Source organism: Rhinolophus sinicus, chromosome 12 (genome assembly GCF_057876585.1).
Source record: "Rhinolophus sinicus isolate RSI-liver-muscle chromosome 12, RSI-T2T, whole genome shotgun sequence".
In the NCBI taxonomy this organism is placed as follows: Eukaryota; Metazoa; Chordata; class Mammalia; order Chiroptera; family Rhinolophidae; genus Rhinolophus; species Rhinolophus sinicus.
In genome coordinates this window covers 37,840,103-37,855,227 of record NC_142512.1, presented here as the reverse complement: position 1 = coordinate 37,855,227, position 15,125 = coordinate 37,840,103, and the positions used below count along the sequence as shown (strand labels likewise).

The following is a 15,125-nucleotide window of genomic DNA, read 5'->3' as shown; positions in this document are numbered from 1 at the left end:
GGAAGTCATACCACTCACAATTAAGCCTGTCTTCCATTTCTGCCATTTGAAGGCTGGTCTACCTCTAGCATGAATCAGGGGAAACAGACAGAACCCATCACAATTTATCCAACACCCTGAGAATTTTATTTCAAACTCTTTATCCCCTGTGATAAGAAAGAAAATTCTGCTAGTTTGCTCCTGACAGTAACTGCTATGGGAAAATTTGTTATCAGATGTTCTCCGAAACATACTGTCTTCCATCTAGACCCAGAAGCTAGATATAAAATCTTAAAAAGAAGTGGGTCCATGGCTGTGCATAGCAGCCACTCACCTGGGCCTAGCCATCAGCTGTGGTTGTTGAGGATGAAACTGCTAAAAAGACCCAAGCAGGACATGAGAGAACAAAGGTAGTTCGTTCTACTGCATGATGGAGATGGAAGACTTCACAGCTCCCGACTCCGAGACTTCACAGCTCCCAGATACCTCATCACCATGCTTCACCCCAGAAATCACTTTTGCTATCAGGTTAGCTGAGGCTTATGGGCCGCTCCTTGTGGCTCTTCATAGTCTTCCCAGGGCTTCAGCTGGGGGCCAGGGATCATCACCGTCTAAAAGAGCAGGAAGCTGAGTTATCTACCATCCAAGCCATGGCTCACCCAGGAGAGTCACCCTCGCCTCCTTGCCCACCCCTAACAGGGTTCCCCTTCCCTGGTGTTGCATGACCCCCTCTTTCCACTAGGTGGAGCCCAACAGGACAGGCTTAGGTTGTCACTAGTACTGCCTCAGATCTCTTAAACCACACAAGCTGCCTTACCTTAAGGATGGGCTGCTTAGGGGGCGCCCATGGGGGGATGATCTTGCCATGCATTCTCCAGCTGCCATAGGGGTTTGTCAGGTGCTTTTCAAACACAACATACTCCAGGACATCCTTGGGCACATCTTCCTGTCCATACATTAATCTGCCAAACCGGTCATAGATGGCCAAAGTCTGCAAGAATGAGAGCAAAGCTGGCCTGTTAGTCCTCAGTGGTTTGTTTTGTTTTTGATTTTTGCCACACAACCATTATTGAAACAACCAAAACATTTTAATGGGTAAAAATATTATTTCAGAATTCTGAATCTAGACTAACTGATCAACTATTGACACTTTACTCTTAGAGGGTTTTTTTTGACTGGGGAGGGTAGGAGGGGGGAAGTCAAGACCAGGAAGGGTGGGAGAGACTATCCTTGCACCTGTCTTACTAGAGCTAACGTCTAGCAGTGGGAAGGGTGCAGTGTCAGAGAAAGGACGACCACGGTGAACTTCTCCTTAGGACCCAGAGTCCTGGGCAGCTATAGCCAGGACTCCATAGGCAGTTGCCCAACCTGAGAGTGAAGAAAAGCTGGTGCCTCTACCTGCCGGGTATGCATGCGGACGGTGACCTGGCCATATACGTTGCTCTGGTTCAGCATACTTGAACAGCGAACCTGAACCACGTGGGCTGGCTCTAAAGATTCTACGAAACTCCAGCGGACGGTCTTATATTTGAGGTCCCAGACCATGTCCTGAGGGCAGAAGAGAACAAGTTCTACTGAGTTTCTCCCTTCCTTTAGGGAAGCTGGTACTTCCTTCCACACCTGCTCTCACTCCTTGCAATACTGTAGCCAACGTGCAACATTTCCCACCAAATACTTGTGCCTTCTTTCTCACCTTCCCAAGTTTTGATTAAGCTATTGCTCAAGCCCACCACAACTCTCTTTTCATCTAAATCATAACTCAAGACCAACCTACCTCCTTGAGGACCCTTCTCCAAATCAATGAAAACCACACTCCAAACTGCCAGCTTACCTAATACACCATTCTCTCTCCCATATACTTCCATAATCTGCTAATTATTGCATGTATTTCTGCTGACTGCATAGATGATGCCCATCCCCACCTTTTAGCAGAGAAGGGTGGGATTTTACAGGGATATAAAAGTTAAATTGCTAAGACTAAATTAGCCATATATGTCCCTAGGGCCAAACTAATAGAAACCGAAGTTGTTCTTGGACCACCAAGTTCCCGTTCTTGGGGGTCTCCCAAAGTACCTAGCACCCATTACCATACAGTGTAAGCCTCATGAATGCTTGTTATAGCCTTTATTACAGCGTAGGCATGGGGAGGCTGGCCTAATGTGGCCCATACCCTGAGGTTTCAGTACTGCTTGCTGAGGGACTTCCTCTTTCCTCATTTGCGTGACCCTTACCAGAGTCCAACTCATTATCATTCAGCCAAAAATAATGGAACTTCAGCTTTTTCCTTAAACTTCCTTAAACTTGCAAAACAGACCCTTCTTAAGAAAACCAGAGGAGATACCTAGAATATACCTATACAGCAACCCATGTTTCTAAGGATGAGAACCTACCGGAAAACAGTTTTCAGTTGCCAAGGTATGAAGTCGGTCATGGTCTGAGCTAAAAAAGAAAGATATGTATCATTGACTCCTGCTTTTATGATAGGATACCCTGTAATGGAATTGAAAATGGCCCTGAAAATGGAAAACAATTAAATTCATTTTTACAAACATTTTCTGTACTCTTACTATAAGCCAGGTAATATGCTAAGTTCAGAGGACATGAAAATGAACAATAACATGATTTACCAGAGAATCCTGAGCTCCGTAGCAAGTTAAGTTTGAATCTCAGGAGCAGAAAGAAATTTCTCTGAAATTACTCTACATCCTTCAGTTCGGCAAGAGACCCTCACTGGGACATGGAGACTGGTTTTTGCTCTAAGCTGCAACGGGGAACAAAATCCAACACAAATAACAATCAAAAGCTCATCTCTCCTCTTACCTCAGACACACCACTAGTACCAGCTGGCTTGGCCTTGTATCTTACACTGTCATCTTTGAACCTAGCCAAAAGACAATCATCTATCTTTTCTGGTCAGTCGCCCCCACCCCATGCCCATCTTTGTTACTGCCATAGTGACCTAGTCGTGCTGATTCTATGCAGTAAGAATAAGAAAACAGACAGCAACCTCCCGCTCCTATACATGTACGATTTTAGGAGGATTTCTAACTGAGGGGTTTCAAATAAACCTAACAGCACAGATTAGTTTATTTCAGATACATATTCATGACTTTTCCCCATAGTTTAATACTTCCTGGGCAGTTTAAGTCTGTGCATTTGAAAAATCTTGTCTCTAATCCCAGAGTGTGTAAGGGATTAGTTCTATCTGCTTCCCTTCCACCTCTATTCCTAATAGAAAGATTCCAACTCACTTCTCCCATTGTAGTCCTAGACTAGAATGAGTTGTGGTGAAGAACTACCACAACCACCATGCCCCTGGCACCTCTGAATGAACTCTTCATCATCACTATCCTGGCTTAGAAATCTGCAGTAGAAATAAATTCCCTTTTCTGTGAGTTCACTTACTACCGTGTTTCCTCGAAAATAAAACCTAGCTGGACAATCAGCTCTAATGCGTCTTTTGGAGCAAAAATTAATATAAGACCCAGTCTTACGTATTATATTATAAATTATATTAATTATGTATATTATATTATATTATATTATATTATATTATATTTTATATTATATTATTAGACCCAGTCTTATATTATATTATTAAACCCAGTCTTATATTATATTATTAGACCCGGTCTTACATTATGTAAGACCTGGTTTTATAGTAATATAAGACTGGGTCTTATATTAATTTTTGCTCCAAAAGACACATTAGAGCTGACTGTCCGGCTAGGTCTTATTTTCAGGGAAACAAGGTATTTTGCAATAGCACTGACACTGAAAAATAAAAAGAAGACATATGCTTCAGGCAACATAATGGACTGAGCTAATGTGAAACTACTCCCACTATATACATCTAGAAGTGTTGGAAAAAGTATAATACACATAGACACACACACACACACACACACGTTTTAAAATATTCTAGTCTAGTTCACAAGAAAGAAAGGTAAATCCCTAGATGCCAGAAAGGGAGCGAGAACTAAAACCAAAATGGAAAGAATACAACCTGCTACCACAACAGCATAAGGGATGACAAACGGATCCAGAAATAGTACCTGATGGCCTATGACTGTCAAGAGTCCTGCACCTGCAGGAAAGGGAAACTAGAAAAATTGCCCACCAACCTAGATATAAAGCTTCTCTTTGTCCAGAGCTCTGAGTGGGGGGAAAAAAACCTGAAAAATTAAAGCCCTATGCCCACATTGTACTCAATGTGGACACAGAATTTATGGTACCTGTAAGGTTTAAGAATTCCTAAGCTAGAAATTAACATAAATACTAATACCTGGCCAGTGGTACAGTGGGGTACCGGGCAGAAACACCAACAAAATCTCTTTAAAAGTTTGTTTATAACTTAGGTTGTTTAGAATTCCCTCAGAAGAAACACTCTCAACTGACGATGAGCCTACAACTAAACATTACAAAACATACCTGGAATCTATTCAGCGAAATCAACAGACACAGGGGCAGCCGGATGGCTCAGGTGGTTAGAGCATGAGCTCTTAACAAGGTTGCCTGTTCAATTCCCGCATGCGATGGTGAGCTGCGCCCCCTACAACTAAGATTGAAATGTCGACTGGACTTGGAGCTGAGCTGCACCCTCCACAACTAGATTAAAGGACAACAACTTGGAGCTGATGGGCCCTGGAAAAACACACTCTTCCCCAATATTCCCCAATAAAAAATAAAAAATAAATAAAAAAATCAACAGACACAGACATTAAGCAAAATAATGGAGTAGGAAGCTCAAGGGGTGGGTCCCGCCATCAAAACAACTGGTAAATTATAAAAAATGATCAGAATCACTATTTCAGAACTCTGGATTCTGACTGGACACTTGTAACAACCAGAGGAGTGCCTGATGGAGAGGCTAATGATCGTGGGTAGAAAAATAATGTGTACAAACTATGCCCCTTCCCTCAGACCTGCCATGACTGTGGGGATAGTGGCCTGTGTTCCTGGAGTAGATGGCTAGTGCAAGGGCAGGCAGTGGGGACTTTTCCCTCCAAAAATTTGGGGTTGCACATATTGGTCTGGTGAATCGCAGAAACCAGAACAAATGATGCCATGGTTTTAGTCCTGCTGGCTGCAGCAGCTTCTTCCACTGATATCAATCAGAAGATTTAAAGGGACAAAGGGACAAAAACACCTGTTTTGTTTTTATTCAGCCAGACATTTAAGAAATCTTTATCTGGCAGAGATAACAGAGCAGAGATGTCAATGACTACACACAACAAAGAATACACACTTAGCAATATTAGTTTGAAGAAGTCACAAATGGATGCTAACAGCACTGATAAGCAAAGTCAGCAATTCCTGAGGAGTAGAGGAATCTGATTTCCAGAGTTACCACATTATAATAGTCAGAATGTCCAGTTCTCAACAAAAAATTTATAAGTATACAAAGAAACATGAAAAGTATGGTCCATTCACAGGAAAATAAATTGACAGAAACCAACCCTGAGGAAGCCCAGATACTGGAATTATTAGTGAAAGATGATGATAAATCAACTGTCCCAAATATGCTCAATGAGATAGAAAAAACAATGGACAAAGAACTAAAGGAAATCAGGAAACAATGTATGAACAAAATAAGAACATCAATAAAGAGAAATTATGAAAAGGAACCAAACTCTGGAGTTGAAAAGTACGATAACTATAATAAAAAAATTCACTATAGGGGTTAAACAGGCAAAAAAAAAGGATCAGCAAGCTTGATAATAAAGCAATTGAAATTATCCAGTCTAAGGAGCAATAAAATGCAAAAATCTTCAATGGGATACTAGCAAACCAAATTTAGGATCATACTAAAAGAATTACAAACCACAACTAAGTGAGATTTATCCCTAGAATGCAAGGATGGTTTAACGTAAGAAAATCAATGTAATATACCACATTAATAAAATGAAGGGAAAAAAATGAATACGATCATCTCAACTGATACAGAAAAAGCATTTGACAAAACCCAACATCCTTTCACGATAAAAACACTCAGCAAACTAGGAATATTTGAAGGAAACTCCCTCAACATTATAAAGACTTTATAAGAAAAACCCACATCTAATACACTCAATGGTCAAAAGCTGAAAACTTTTCCCCTAAGATCAGAAACAAGAGAAGGATTTCTGCTTTTACCACTTTTAGTAAACATAATGCTATGAAGTTTTAGCCAGAGTAATTAGGCAAAAAAAAAAAAAGAAATATTAATAAAAGGCATCCAAATCAGAAAAGAAGTAAAAATTATCTCTGTTCACAGATGACATGATTTTATGTGTAGAAAATCCTAAATTTCCACAAAAAGGTATTAGCACTAATAAACAAATTCAGCAAAGATGCAGGATACAAAATCAACATACAAAAATCAGTTGTATTTCTATATACCAGCAATGAACAACCAAAAAAGAAAATTAAGAAAACAATTTATTTACAATGTGGTACTGGCATACGGACAAACATATAGACCAATGGACTAGAATGGAGAGCCCAGAAATAAACCCTTACGTATATGGTCAACTGATTTTCAACAAGACTGCCAAGACCATTCAATAGGAAAGAACAGTCTCATCAACAAATGGTGCTGGAAAAACTGGATATCCACATGCAAAAGAATGAAGTTGGATCCTTACTTTGCAACATACACAAAAATTAACTTAAAATGGATCAAAGACATAAATATGAGAGCTAAAACTATAAAACTCTCAGGAAAAACATAGGGGAAAAACTTCATGACATAGGATTTGGCAATGATTTCTAGGATATGACAGACATCAAAAGCACAGGCTACAAAAGAAAAAAATGTAAGTTGGACTTCACCAAAATTAAAAACTTTTGTGTACCAAAGGGTACTATCAAGAGAGTAAAAAGACAACTCACAGAATGGGAGAAAGTATTTGCAAAGCACACACCTATCTGGTAAGGGATTCATGTCCAGAACATGTGGAGACCTACTAAAACTCAACAACAAAATAAGAACCCAATTCAAAAATGGGCAAAGTACTTGAATAGACTTTTCTTAAAAAAAAGTATACAAATGACCAACAAGCATATGAAAAGATGCTCAACATTACTACCCATCAGGGAAATGCAAAGCAAAACCAAAATGAGACACCACTTCACACCCATTAAGATGGCTGTAATTTAAAAAATGGAATATAACAAGTGTTGGTAAGGATGTTGAGAAAGTGGAACCCCAGTGCACTGCTAGTGGGAATGAAAATTGTGAAGCTGCTGTGGAAAACAATATGGTGGTTCCTCAAAAAAATTAAACATAGAATTATCATATGATCCAGCAATTCCACTCCTGGGTATATACCCAGGTATACCCACCCAGATATACCCAAAAGAACTGAAAGCAGGAACTCAGCAGATACTTGTACACTGATGTTCATAAAAGTATTATTCACAATAGCCAAAAGGTGGAAAAATAACCCAAATATACCCCAACAGATGAATGGATAAACAAAAGTTGGTGTATACACACAATGGAATATTATTCAGCCTTAAAAAAAAAAGGAAATTCTGATATATGCTACAACATGGATGAACTCTGAACATATTATGCCAACTGAAATAAGCCAGTCACAAAAGGACAAAAACTGTAAGATTCCATTTATATGAGGTACTTAAAATAGGCAAATTCATAGAGACAAAGTAGAATATGGATTACCAGGTGCTGGGAGGAGGGAACAATGGAAAACTATTGCTTAATGGGTACAGAGTTTCTGTCTGGGATAATGAACAAGTTCTGGAAATAGACAGCAGTGATGGTTGTACAACATCATGAATGTACTTAAAGCCATTGAACTATACACCTTAAAATGGTTCAAATGGTAAATTTTAATTTTATGTGTATTTTACCACAATAAATAAAAGCCCTATTAAACTGATAATTTTTTAAATAAATGGTTACATCTTTGATTTGTAAAAAATACCTATTTGTAAAAAAAATACAGGCATACAAAAAAAAAGAACCAAAAACAAAAGAAAAGAAAACAGACCTATAGAAGACACAGTTTTTATCAGACACAGATTTTAAATGTAATTAGTATGTTCAAGAAATTGGATGACAGAATGGAGAATTTTAGCAAAGAACTTGACACACACAAAAAATCAAATGAAAATTCTAAAAGTAAAAAACAGAAAACAAGTATAACATTAAGAACTCAATAGGTTTAACAGCAGATTAGATACAACTGAAAAGAGGACAGGAAGATAGATCAGAAAATATCCAGACTAAAGCTGGAGGAGGGAAATAAAAAGATTGGAAAAAACAGAAAATAGCCTGAGACATTTGGCACACAGTGAAAAGATCAAACATACTTGTATGTGTATTCAGAGCCACAAAAGAAGACAAGAAAGTGGAGCAGAAGCAACATTTGAAAAGATGCTGTAAGAATTTTCCAAAACTAACAAAAAAGCACTCAAAGATTTAAAAAGCAATAGGAACCCAGAGCAGGATGAAGATATGCATATGAACACACACACACACACACACACACACACACACACACACACACAAACTGCTGAATACGAAAGGCAGAGAAAAAAATCTTAAAAGCAGAGAGAGAAAAAAGAAACTTTAACTTCAAAGGAACAAGAAAAAATAGCTAACTTCTCAACAGAAACAACAGAAACCAAAAGACGACATTTTTCAAAATGCTGATAGAAAGTAATGACCAACCTGGAATTCTCTACCTAAAGAAAGCATCCTTTAAAACTGAAGTGGAAAAACAGAACAAAACAAAACAAAAAACCCATAAATAAAAATGAAAGTGAAATTTTTAAAAGGCAGAACTAAAAAAACTAGATGACAATAATAGGGAAGATGGATGAGGTGGTGATTGGAATTAAAATATTTTAAGGTTCTTATAACATTAACTCAAGAATAATGTTAAACATTTTAACAATAACTTCTCAAAGAACAAGTAGAATCTCATATTTCCAAACAAGTGGAAGGAATAAAAATAGAAGAAGAAAATTGTATCAATCCAATGAACGAAAGGAGAAAAAAAAGCAAAGAAAAATCATGGTAAATAGAATGCACAAAATAATGTGATAGAAAAAAATCAAATATACAAAAACAATGTTGAACAATAAAAATAGGTTTTAAAAAGATATATATATACATACATACATACATACATACATACATACATACATACATATATATGGCCAGCCCGGTGGCTCAGGCAGTTAGGGCTCCATGCTCCTAACTCCGAAGGCTGCCGGTTCGATTCCCACATGGGCCAGTGGGCTCTCAACCACAAGGTTGCTGGTTCAACTCCTCGACTCCCACAAGAGATGGTGGGCTGCGCCCCCTGCAACTAGCAACTAGCAACGGCAACTGGACCTGGAGCTGAGCTGCGCCCTCCACAACTAAGACTGAAAAGACAACTTGAAGCTGAACGGCACCCTCCACAACTAAGACTGAAAGGACAACTTGAAGCTGAACGGCACCCTCCACAACTAAGATTGAAAGGACAACAACTTGACTTGGAAAAAAAAAAAGCCTGGAAGTACACACTGTTCCCCAATAAAGTCCTGTTCCCCTTCCCCAATTTAAATAAATAAATAAATAAATAAATATACACAATATCATTCTGGCAAAGAACTTGAATTATATCATTTCAGAAAGATATATTACAATTATCATTGTAAATTTTTATAATACATAAGGAAATACTGTACATTATTTATATACATATACATGTAGAGAAAGTATAAAAATATGCATGGGGAGGATACATAGTAGTTATCTGAAGGAAGGAAAAGAATGGGGTGATGAGGCTTTTGCTCTATCTATGTTTTATCCCTGCCTCCTCCTCCAATTAGGGGTTCTGAAACATATACAACAAAATATAAACATCTATTAACCTGAATGGTACTTTTTTATGTTTGAAATATTTCATAATTTAAAAAAAATTAAACAGAAGTAAAAATAATAATACATTTTACAGCACAGATTTGGGGGTCCTACCTGAAGCCTCACCATAGCAGCCACAGCTCAAGAATGTCAGCAACAGTCCAAGGACTGGTACTTAAAATTATTCCAGGCCCCTCACTGATTTTTCATCTCCCTAGCAGCCCTGACTTTTCCCTTGGTTGAATCAAGAAAATGTTGAAAATTTTCAAAAGAAACTATTCAAAATAACTAAGGAAAGGGAAGTATACATATATAAGACAAACACTCAAAAGTGTCAGGAAGAATTAGGGATCAGGTGGGATGAAAACAGCAGCCATCTGGCAGTCTCCCAATACTTATAGGTGGAGCTGAGCCAGACCAAATGATAAAAACTCCCAGCAGCAGGGAGAAGGGTCAAGGACAGCTCAAAGCTCCAATTATTTCCTACAGGAAGTTTTTCCATTCTCGAACTCTTACCTGAAGGGAATAAAAATCCATGCCTAGAATAATAGCTGCTGAGAATGTAATGGGTATAAGATACGGAGTTCACTTACTTGTTTAGACAAAGGTGAGCTTCAATGAAGATATCCTTAGCCTTTTCAGGGAAGTCCTTTATTTTAAAATTAGCGTCATATTGTTTTATCTTCCGTATTCTGTAAAATTAGGCATGAGAATCATTTCTAAAGACTGTACAATTTCCATAACTCACATCTTACATTAACCTCCATTAATGTCTATCCACTTATTCAATAGCAATTGTTTTTTGAATGTGCCAAGAACTGTAAACTCAATCTTCTAATTCACACTTAAATTAATCATTCTAAAAAAAGGCCAAGGTTTTACATACTAAAATTTCAGAATTCTGGCATCAAAGAAAACATACTATAAGCACAAAGAAAAAAAACACAGGTTTCATGCAAAGGCTCAAGAGTCAGAATGACATCGTGATTCTAAATATCAACATTAGAAATTGGAAAGACAATGCAGCAGTGCTTTTAATTGAGGGGAAAAAGGATTTCCAGCCCAGAATTTTATACCTGGGCAAACTATAAATGAAGTGGGAGAGTAAAGAAAGACTTAGACTTGCAAGATCTCATTTCACCTACCATACACCCTTTCTCAGGAAACTGTTGGGGAATGTGTTCCACCAAAATAACAGAATAAACCATGAAAAAGACATAAAATCTAGGAAACAGGGAATAAAACACAAAAGCAAGGCAAAGGAATGGAATATTAGGATGATGATAAAAGTAGATCCCAAGATGTACAAGTGGGCCTAACAGCAACAAGTACAGACTAAAAGAGGTAAGAAGGCTCTAGAAGGGATTTCTTCTTAAAGATGAAATTGATAAAATACTTAATATTTTCAGTGTACTGAGAGGAAATTTACACAACCACGGGTTCTGTAAGAAAATGAGGGGGGAAAAAAAAAGGCACTTAACTCCAAAAAAATATATTATGTAAGAAAAAAAAAATCATAAGGTACTGCACGACTCAATGTCAACAGCATTTTCCTAGTTATAATAGTGTAAACACCGAGTTCTGAGCTAGTAAGTGTAATATAAGTATATTAAGAAGATGAGGGACACCATAACCAAGTAGAATTTATCCCAGGAATGCAAGCTTGGCTTAACATTTGAAAATCAATTAATGTTATACAACATATCAATAGAATAAGGAACAAGTATCACATGATCATCTTAATAGACACAGAAAAAGTATCTGACAAAATGCAACACATCACTTCACACACTTTTCACCTCAGAGCCTTGCCTATACTGTTATGTCTCCTAAAATGCTCTTCCTCTTGACACCCCTCAAATTGCTTAACTCTACGCAATTCTTTAGTTCCTAGCTTTTTTTTTTAAATTAGTTTCAGGTGTACAAAACAATGTAACAGACATTTCACTCCTCACAAGTTTCCAGCTTTAAATGTTATTTCCTCAGGGAAGCCTTCCTGTCATATGTTCCCAGAGCACTCACACTTCACCATACCTCTAATTATTTAATTGTGTGCAATCAGTATTTAATGGCTGTTTTCCTATTCTAGATAACTCCACGATAAAACCACGTGTTTTGTTCATTACCATCATGGACCTACCCACCAAAGAGCTCACAGTCCAGGAGACAAATACATGAAAGGAAATCATCTCAGTGTAGAGTTATTAGAAGTAGTATATATAAGGGTACAGTTACAATTATAGCAATGGCAGCTTTGCTATAGAGTCAGGGAAGGCTTAAAAGTAGGCATGATGCCCAACTGGTTTTTGAGGAATGAGTTAGAGTTACCAGGTAAAGAAGGGGGAAAAAGATATTTTCAAGCAAAGGAAAGGATGCATAAAGGCACAGAGGCATAGCACAATACCGTCGAGGAACTGGCAATTAGTTTAGACATGCTGAAGTTTAGGATAAGAAAAATGGAATAAGGAGATGATGATGGAGAGAGAGAAAGGCAAGAGCCAGACTATAAAATGCCTTGAATACCACTGAAGAAATCTGGATTTTATTCTTCAGGTGATAAATAGAGAGCCATAAAAGTTTTAAGTGGGAAAGGTGATGTGTAAGATTTGTTAGAGAAATAAGTTATGGCCACATGAAGAATTAACACCCACTCAATATACTTGTACATAGAAATCTATACATGACCCTAAAGAACCTTACAGTGACAAATACTAAATGTTTTTGTCCTTTCAACTAAAAGAGAGACTCAGAAGAAGATTTTGGCTTCAGGTCCTTAACTAAGGTCCAGCTAGCTCCCTAGAACAGGTCTGTCTTCTTGACACTTTTTGGCTTTTCTTACTCTCTGAAGCTTAAATTCTAATATACGCTTCTCATATATGCTCTCTTTTATTATTACTTTAAATTTTAAAATATGTAATAAAAAGTGTCCTACAAACTTCAAAGTCAACTCTCTAACTGATGTGACAAAAACGACCAATAAAGGCTGAGATGCTAAGAATCAGAATGTCCATATTATTCTATATTAACAACAGACTCTATTACAGAGCAAGAAAATACTGTCAAGTTGTTAAGGGAGTTATATCCAATTCAATTCAATTAGTTATATGCAATTCTCTGGAATACAGCAGTAACAGGAAATTTTTATTCTAACATTGACTCCCAGTTGTCTTGGACACCTACGACAACTGTGATTCCACATTCTTCTTCAATCGCTCAGTTTTCTGTGACAGTCCTTCCCTTGAAAGAGATGACACCCGAGCATCACCCTCTGGAGGAACATAGGCATCAAAGATACCAGCTGTAATGAGAGAAGGAGAAAACTAAGAAAGCATTGAAAAACTGAGAAAAAGTCATCTTAAAGTCACATAAAATTGGGAGGGATCATGGATATAAAGCAGACTAACAAACTAGATTTCCATGTAGAGGGAACCATGTTGCATTAGAAAAAATAGAATCAGATAATTTAAGTCTTCTCTGAGAACCTCTGTTTCTTGTACAAAATGGGGAAATTTCACCCTTGCCTTCTAGGAATGGTGTGAAAACAAAATCAAAGAGGGCCTCATGAAACATAGTGTATACAAAGTAAATCACTATTGAAACTCAATTGATTTTGTGTTTAATTAAATACTGTCAATCATAGTCCAAATCATTCCACTTTCCAGATTATCTCTGACAGGAGATTGGGTCAAGGGCTCAGACATACCATGACTCACCTGTACAGGCCAGATGTATGGGACGCTCCAAACGTTCTGGAGGAATGACCAGTCCTGCTTTCCGGGCATGTTCCATAAACTCCTTTTCTGATTTGTATTTGGGTTCATAAGCAGGTGGTGTGAAACGTTTTTTAGTTCTCACTGGAAATACAGCTATTGACTGAGTCACCAGGACTGGCTGGAAGGCATGACAAGTTAAGATATAGGTAACCTGGAAAAAAATCTACTATCTTGAACAAACTCTAAGCAAAGATAGAAAAGGCACATCCAGAGAATTACTTAGGCATAAGTATAAAATATAATTATTACGTATCAGGGAGGAAAACACATTACTACCTTAACACGAGTGTTTCTTACTAGAAGCTAGTAAGCAACCTTTACTAATACTAACGCCATTCAATATTTACTAAAGGACTTCTTTTAGTACTCTCCATTGGACAGGACTATGCCAACTCCTAGGGATAGAGTTGATTAAAGCAAGGCTTCTGTTTTCAAAGAAACTTCAGTCTGATGGGGAACTTCAACACCAACCCAATGCTGAAATGAGTGGAATGCTATTATTAACGCATAAGAAAATCCTATTCTTATTTCCTCTATACTTACTGAGATTACATTCTGCTCGTTCTATTGGGATCCTCACTATAAATGCCATTCTGTCGTTCTAGCTCCCAAGTGATCAATAAGCTCTTTAAAGGCCGAGTCTCTTTTCTCTCTGACCATGAGGTTTGCTTAAGTAGGTACAGTGACAATAAAGGACTCCCCCCTTTCCAGCTACTACTCCATTTAGAACATTTGTAAGCATCAAGGGGAAGCAAGCCCACCTTCCAAACGATTACTTTTTTCCCCTTTAACTTCTTCCCGCCAGAGACCCAAACCAAACTGGAGAAGCTTAATCCCCGAGAACTTGCTTGCCCTCATGGCCCTACCCAGGCTCTCCCTACTCGGCCACTTAACTCTGTGACTGGTTCCCGTCTACCTCAAACTCTTCCCTAACCTTGGTATGACTCGTACCGTCCAAGCTCACTAAGGACAACTGCGAAGGGAGTATTTCCCTCTACTCTGAACTCTTCCTTCAGCCCCTAGAGTCCTACGAGCCCCGACTCTACCCACCTGCCGAGACCACCATCCTAAAGCCTTGGATAAGCAAGACAATCCCCGCGGCATGGGGGCTGCCATTTTGTCCACGCAAAGGCCGCTGGGATGGGGACTACGAGCGAAGAGCCTGGGGCAGGAGAGAAGGCGCATAGGGTGGAGTTAATTCGGGTGTGGAATTTTCCAGGGCGCGCGCCCTCCGCCGAGGTGTGAGCGGCGCGAACGCGCACGTGCGCGTGGAATACGGATTGCGCGTGCGCATTAAGACGGCGTTGGGGGTAGGGTGGAAAGCACGGCTGTCACGCGCCAACCGGAGGGGCCTGAAGCGAGCTGCGCCTGCGCCTGAAGCTTTTAGGCGGCCAGCAATTGCTGCATTCCTATAAGGTTCGGAAGTTGCTGCACCTTGTTTCTGTTCGGGGAATAATGAAAAGGTGTGGCTCTTCTGAGAGTGTTTTCCTTCAGTGCCTTATTTGATCCCA

General features: G+C 38.6%; 1 protein-coding gene across 1 annotated transcript; it reads right to left on the bottom strand.

The window, feature by feature from the left end:
• Positions 1 to 103: 103 nt before the first annotated feature.
• Positions 104 to 14,854, bottom strand: MRPL45 (mitochondrial ribosomal protein L45). The gene is made up of 8 exons (XM_019740691.3): positions 14,665 to 14,854; positions 13,555 to 13,732; positions 13,022 to 13,139; positions 10,435 to 10,533; positions 2,370 to 2,418; positions 1,378 to 1,527; positions 797 to 970; positions 104 to 590 (listed from the first exon to the last, which is right to left on the bottom strand). The coding sequence occupies exons 1-8, from the start codon at positions 14,797 to 14,799 to the stop codon at positions 504 to 506; spliced, it is 990 nt and encodes a 329-aa protein (XP_019596250.3). The 5' UTR covers positions 14,800 to 14,854; the 3' UTR covers positions 104 to 503.
• Between the last annotated feature and the right edge of the window lie 271 nt (positions 14,855 to 15,125).

Coding starts and splice junctions, on each gene's coding strand:
- MRPL45 (XM_019740691.3), bottom strand. CDS start 14,799: ATGCGCCTTCTCTCCTGCCCCAGGCTCTTCGCTCGTAGTCCCCATCCC. Junction 13,733..14,664: donor TAGGATGGTGGTCTCGGCAG/GTGGGTAGAGTC, acceptor CATGCCTTCCAG/CCAGTCCTGGTGACTCAGTC. Junction 1,528..2,369: donor CAACTGAAAACTGTTTTCCG/GTAGGTTCTCAT, acceptor TTCTGCCCTCAG/GACATGGTCTGGGACCTCAA.